Raw genomic sequence first — 7321 nt, forward strand, 5'->3', positions numbered from 1 at the left:
GAGATACGCATTAGTAAACGCGTCTAACAAACCTTGTGAAAAGACTGGATCTGGAATTAGAGCAGAGAGTTCAAATAGAAGGGGATAAAGAAGACCAAACAACATGTTGAGAGGAGATCTCGTCGATGATGTGAGATATTTAGCCTCGCCTCTGATGCGACTCGTAAGCAACTGCAACAACTGAAATGTTGACTACAACCAATAGAATTTGAGCGATTCCAGCTGCTCCCAATTTTCTGACGTACAAACTAGCACAATGGATGTTTCAGTGCTATGTTTGTCGGTCGAAGATTTCTCCGTAATTCAGCTCAGAAGCGGCCCAAGTTCCAGCTGTGAGATGACCATCTTGCGAAAAAAGAGTCATGGCGAAATTGTAAGAGTTTTTATAGGAATATCAATAACCGCTCTTAGGAATAAAAAAATACGGTCAAATTCTCAATAAAAATATCTCACCTTACTTCCACAGTGCATCGCTTGTTATCTGACCGCTTACTATGTTAAAAGAACCCATTTTAGCGAGCTATCTACTTCTAGGTTTATCACGTACATAAGAGAAGCCCTGCAGACGTCTCTTATGTAAGGTGGGGTATTTTTATTGAGAATTTGACTGTATTTTTTTATTCTTAGGAGCGGTCGTAATTATTCCTATACAAACTTATAATTTCGCAACGACACTTATTTCGCATAAATGATTATCTCACAGCTTGGGCCGCCTGTGTTCAGCTGTGACATTTTAGCGTTAAAACAAACAAAATCGTTTACCTCCTGTCTTCCTTTCTCTTCGTCGTTTATTTTCTTGGAAAAATGATGATACTGCGAGTTATATATTTTTGGTGGCCATTAGGAGTACGAGGAAAGAGTTACTAATAATAAAGGAATTGTAACTTGATAAGTTTTGTGTGATAAAATATGTGTCTATAGTTTTCCCCGTTGACAAGTTTGCGACTGCAGTGTCAATGAAAAAATAATTGGAGTATATCAATGCCAGTTTTGGAAGAAGGGAAGTTGCTTTTTAAGGAAAAACTTGCCAACGAAAAATCAATTGACAATACAGATGACTTGGCAAGAAGGAAAATTATAAGGTTTCGTGAAATTCTGCGCTATGACAAAAGAAACAGAAATGCCATATGTGGGTTATGAACAAGTATTAAGTGTGTCGAAATGTTGTCGGAAACATCCATCTTGAAAAACGTTCATCGAATCCGCTGGGGTATTTTCAAAATTTGTGATTAAACTCCAGCAACTCCTGTCATTATCCCAAACATGTTCAACATTTATGCCAGGTCATTTTATTTTTTTCTTCTTTTCGTCAGGATGGATTCTTTAGTGCTTTTTAAAGCACTGAGGAATTAAAATTCTTCAATACCATCCTTGGCAAAATCCGCCCAGGTGTTATTAGATAAAACTGGCCGCTATTTTGAGTGTATTTGACATTGATCGAGAACAAATAAAAACTCTTTCTGTCATGAATCTTTATGGCGACTATCGGTATAAACATTAGGACACGGGTTGAACGTGGATGTGACATTGTAAGGTTAATATCAACATCTGATCACAGGATACACACTAGATGTAAAAATTTACGATTAACACAGACCCCTGATCATAAGATTTTACGATCAATAACAACATCTGGTCACGGACCTGTCATGTAAGACACGTTGATTTGAACCCCTGAATGTAAGGAACAACGATCAATATCAACATCTGACCCCTGAGTATGAGAACCCTTGAATCTAAGACCCTTGATGAAGTAAGGGGTAGGCGCTTACTCGGGAAAGGGCACTTATCAGATCGTGGGCGCTTAGTCGAGGAAATACGGTCTCCATTACTTGTAATTTTTTTCCAGAGCAGACATTATCTTATTTAAAGTATCTGATGACCTCTTGTCAGTTTGACACAGTGAAAATTCAATTCCAAGATTACTCCACTATATTGTAACTCTTTTAATTGCAAAAATTGTACTTAATTATGAATTTAAATTAGAAATTAATTCTAGTTGTATTGTCTTACTGTGGTATTTCTAATATGGTGTCTCGGCGCTTTCTTTTTTATTTATTCTTATTCAAATATTTTTTTTGCCTGTTACTTATTTGTTATTCGTTTTTTTTTTTTTTACCAATTGTTATCAAACTATCATATGCACGTTTTTTAGCTGTTGGGGACAATACGGCAGTAAACTGAGGCTCTTGTGTCGGACGTATTTTTTGTACAGACCTGGTGTTAGGTCTTTACAACTAATTGTATACTTCCATTAAGGTACTAGTTCGCAAATCTTAACAATTAACAATAATTATTATTATCAATATAATGATAAAAAATAATAAAGCACTAGACCACACTTTATGAGTTTATTGACTTAATGACTCACGTGGGATGTTGGAGAAGGAAGAGAAGCCTGTAAATCGCGAGCTAAAGGTGAGTGACTTAAAAATTTCTCAAATGGGTTTACTGATGTAATACACGATAGGTTTTTGACCAATCAGGGCGCTCCTGGTACATTTAAACCTGTATCAAGCCCACGGGAAATGGCGGGATGACCGCTTGATAAAGGTTCGATAAAGACGAGAAGAGACCTGAGTAAGGACTTTACTAGCATGGGCTCCATTTGTACAACCATTTGAGCCCAAAGTTTTACGGAAATTCAGTCGAAATTCAGTCAAAATTTTTTTCAAAAAACGATAAATAACCCCTCTTTATGTCGGCATCAAGGGGTGACCTCAACCTGAAGGAATAATACCTTTTTTTTGTTAATTTTTTAATGCTTATAAGTTTTGCCGGCGCCAAAATACCAAAATGATCCACTGGATTTTGCTGGGTCACATGAGGTGGTCTTTGACATGGTCAACAGAGGCCTATTAGTGGTAATGTTTAGCGAGTGCCTTAAAATGATCTCGTGTTATCATCCTGGCTATGCTTTTTTTTTTAAGATTTAAACATCACAATAAATTTAGCAGCCAGTCGACTGAATTTCCGTAAAACTTTGGGCTCAAATGGTTGTACAAATGGAGCCCATGCTAGTAAAGTCCTTACTCAGGTCTCTTCTCGTCTTCGCACTCGCCGCACACCGGAAGAAAATGAATTAAGAAGCTGAACTATTCTCTTATTTTTAAGGGCTCTTCTATATGATTCGTTTGAGTATAGACGCATGGGTGACGTCGTCATCAACGTGAGATTGCCGTGAGTTTGTTTTGTTATAAATAAAAGATGACTTCAAAATGTGATAAGAATAAATAAAATAAACATCAGTAATATTAGCAATAAAATAACATCAGTGACAAACTCAGCTGCGCCTTGTTGTTACCCCTTTTCGTTTCTACAAACATTTTGACGTCATTTGCGAGTTCTTACGGAAGAGACACGTGGGAACATTTATTTGTCAAGTAGACGGCGAGCAATCTGTAATCTGCTTAGCAAGTTTTCACTCACTGGCGTTTGAGGGAAGAAGGGAGAGGAATGGATACATGGAAAAGGGCTTTTATTCAGTTCCCCACCTCACCTCCCTCATTCCTATTGAGTTTTCTAAGGTCATACATAGATTGAAAGAGTTTACTGCACCAAGATATATCCCATAGCTCTAATGTCTCTGTCACCATTATCTGAGGAATGAAGTGCTGCGTTTCCACACGTATTGGAGTTATTAGGATATCCTCCGGTACCAAACCCAATTCTGGAGTCACAAGAGCGACAATGATGCTGGTCGTTAGCTATATAACCAATTCTTGCTTTAGAATGATGACTTGAAGTACCCACAGCATTGAAGCCTTCCTTGTTACAGTTCAGTTGCAAAGAGCCCTGTGCACCAATCAACTTCTTCCACTCGTTACGACCCAGTGAAGAAGCGCGCCATATCCCATCAGCAATCAGTGAGAGCAGAGAGTTGGCCTCCTTGTCAATGACAATAAACCTGAGTTGTCCACTTATCTTCATACCGAGACAGATCTTGGAGAAAGGTGTGTTCCAATAGGTCGGTAGCTTGGTCTCTTGTGAGTCAAACCCAGTCCTCCCGCCAACGATGTTGTATTGGTTTTTATCACTCCAGTAGTGAGAGTCATAGTGAAACGTTGCCTGAAAAGAATTAAGAGGATTTAATTTATCCTTAAACATAAATAACACGATGCATCACCAAAGGCAGGACCTCTTGAAATCAGTAATAAAGTTAGCGTAAAAGCCAACAATCTGTACCCTATATGCAAGCGGGTTAATAAGCAATTTGTCGCGTTTTTAGATGTTAGGGTACTGTAGCACTCATGCCAAAGGAATTTCCGAAAGCAGAGGCCACGAGAAGAATATGGGCGAGTTCTTAAGAGATTCTATCGTAGTTTCGACGCTACTGAAAATGTCTTGCTCGCGCTTCATCGCCGCAAGAAAACCCCGCTTAGAATATTCCGCCAAAAGAGGCCTACCTTGTTGCCGTCAGTCTTTATTACAGGCGTCCATCCTCCATCTCCGCATCCGAAATCCCCCATCTGACAGAGAACTGTGATTGGTTTAGAGTCAAGGTATAACGGAACCAGTTGACTGGCGTTTGACCTGTTTGATACGAAAAGAAATCCATTCGTGATCGATTATATTAGTTTGCGGCAAAAAATGTTCTCTCGACGTCGAAACTATTCGATAATTTTGTCTTTTTTATGCTCGAAAAGATAATCATTGGTATCACTTACTTGAAAAGGTTGTAAGCTTCTTTGCAGGACCCAACACCTAAATGTAAAGAAAAAAAATCAAAAGTTGAGGTGTTTAAGATATTTAGGCTCTAATCCACAGTTCAGTAGGGGACACAAAGGAGTAGGAGTCCGGTTGGACATTATTGTGTCAAGCATACTTATGCAAAATCTTTGAGCAAAAAGAGGATGAGTACATATTACTAAGGTTAAACTCTGTCGACGGCGACGACTTGAATTTCCCAGTTTCCTTTCCCCCCGAAAGTCATGTGAATCCTCCTAAAACGTGCCACCACCAGCCGACGGGGGAAGCCTGCCTGGCCCGGTGGTTAAATGATAATTGGGGTCCCTGGCGAGGAAGTAAAAAGGTAAAATTAAAGATCCAGTTTCCCCACCTCAGACCTTTTGGATTGTCGTATATCAGAGTGCATTAATCAAACTTGGAGGCATCGAGAGATTCAACATTTTATGCATTGCAGATTAAATGTTTAGTTTAGGTTATAGTAATTTTCGGTGCTAGCTCACTGATTTATAGCAACATTTTCGAGCTGCAAGTGTTAAGTGAGAAAATGTTATGGACAGTCACTGTGATATGTTATAATATTTAATGGCTATGGGTGGGGATGTGTATCAGTCCAATAGGGATCAAGAGAACCATACCAAAACTAGTTGTCACGCTTTTTCATCCAAAAAATTTTTTTTTTTTAAACTTCTCCTTTGAAGGGGGGCCTTTTGCACCCCCCCCCCCCCCCAGCCGCGGCAAGTCCGGAAATGTAGCCATCTGCCTCATAGTTAGTGTGCGAACACAGGTAGCGGTTCGTGTGTGAAAGCAGAGGGTGACGAAGAAGCAAAGGGTGGACTGTACAGCAAACAAAGTAAAAGGCAGACAAATGGGTTGGCATGTATTTGTGAAACGCAGCTGGAAAAGAATCTCTAAATATGTGATGACTAGAGGGGGGTACATGAATCCGCCAATCCGGGGGGCGCTATATCCGTCCAATTCCGGTCGCGGATTCATTATAGCACGGCTAGAAAGGGCTGAAGAATATGTTTGGCGCAAACTTTTGCGATAACATTCATGCCATGGATAATGCGGATTTGTCCACCTACAGATGAATACGACAACAAACCGACACCGGATTCTGGCAGTGGCTTTATTTAGACCAGACTGCCGTTCTCGTCTATGGCCGATCTTGACAAAGCTGTCACAACTTTGACACGTTTATTTGAATTCAAAATCAAGAAATGTTTCCTACCTCAATGGCAAAATGATGCGAACTTTCATTCCCTTTATACTCTGTGGAGTTTCTGAACTTATAAGATGACAACAATTCGCCGCAAAGTTTTCCATGGGCTCCTTTTAAGGCGGCCAGTTTTACAGAAAAGCAGAACGTATTGCTGAGACATTCTAACGTGCAGTCAAAAAACATCAGACACTGCCACTGTTCCAACAAGCGGTACATTCAAGTATGAAACTCGTGTTTAATGAATGTACGTCTCAGGAAGGTTCTTGTAGAGGAGGCGCGGTTGCCCTCGCGATACACGGTGTTTGATACTGTAATAGAAAGAGGAACAGTTCATTAATTAAGGAGATGATGGCACTACTCAAGGAGGGATGGTGGTGAAGGGACTAGCAGAGGATTAAGTGGCCTATAAAACAGTACTCCCCTCACCCTCCTATACCATTAAAAGTAATTGATGTTTATTATATCATAGTTACTCTTATTAACATTCATTTGGCTAAATCCGCTATTTAGGGAGGTAAAAAACCATTTTGCTATGTTCAATAGTAAATCAGCTTCATTAAATTGCAACATTAGAGGCATGCCATTAAAAAAACCTTTGTAAGAATGGTGTCAAGGCCGATCAGTATCAGCCTCCCTCCTTGCTCGTGGCCGTATTATGATGTTGTAAATTACAGCGAAGAGGTAACTGAGAATGGTAAAAAGGATTGAGATATTTATAAAATCCAGGGAGCTTTTTTAAGCAGATCTGTGCGTTTTTCTCCCTTTGTTTTCGGGGCAATGCTCAGTTCTATGCCAGAATTGTTAACATTATGATGAGCTAATTAATTATTCCTTTCGAAATCAACGTTAGCAGTATTTTTTAGCAAGGTTTTATTCAATAAGTGGTCAATTATGGCATAAATGGGCGCTTTTTTTAATCGTTTTTTATATTGCCCCTATTCTTCGGAACCTGTTTTTAAGCAATCACCCCGGCATTCCCCGTGGTATAATCCAACCGACAGAAGGCACTGCAATCCTACAAACTCCACTACTTTATTAAACAACAAGAGATATTCTTAATAAGGAGCGACTTCTAAAGGCAGTGCAGCACTTATCCTGGATAAACTTACTAAGCCCCCCACAGTCTACATCTTAGCTCACCACTGAGCCAAACTCACAGTTTTCTCCAACGTTTCTTGAAATTAGCAATCTTTCACTGTAGCTCTCTCTCACGGTATAGCTCACTAAACAGTAGATCACTCCCGACAACAATTCCCAACACTGTTATATAAATGAGTCCTTATATACGTTCACAAAGTGTTCTGGAACATTTCAGAAGCTTACAAAAGAACTATTTTAGTAGTATTACGTAAACTAGGTGAAATGTTCTAGAAAGTACTATGGTGCGCATGTCAGCATGACTAAGCAGTG

At 39.5% G+C, this 7321-nt stretch overlaps 1 protein-coding gene across 1 annotated transcript; it reads right to left on the reverse strand.

Moving 5' to 3' along the window:
• Window positions 1–2766: 2766 nt before the first annotated feature.
• LOC131783526 (uncharacterized skeletal organic matrix protein 5-like) lies at window positions 2767–4517 on the reverse strand. The gene is made up of 2 exons (XM_066168755.1): window positions 4407–4517; window positions 2767–4068 (listed from the first exon to the last, which is right to left on the reverse strand). Exons 1-2 carry the CDS (start codon window positions 4467–4469, stop codon window positions 3550–3552), a joined length of 582 nt encoding a protein of 193 aa, XP_066024852.1. The 5' UTR covers window positions 4470–4517; the 3' UTR covers window positions 2767–3549.
• Window positions 4518–7321: the final 2804 nt, after the last annotated feature.

This window comes from Pocillopora verrucosa, chromosome 6, assembly GCF_036669915.1.
Source record: "Pocillopora verrucosa isolate sample1 chromosome 6, ASM3666991v2, whole genome shotgun sequence".
Lineage (NCBI taxonomy): Eukaryota > Metazoa > Cnidaria > Anthozoa > Scleractinia > Pocilloporidae > Pocillopora > Pocillopora verrucosa.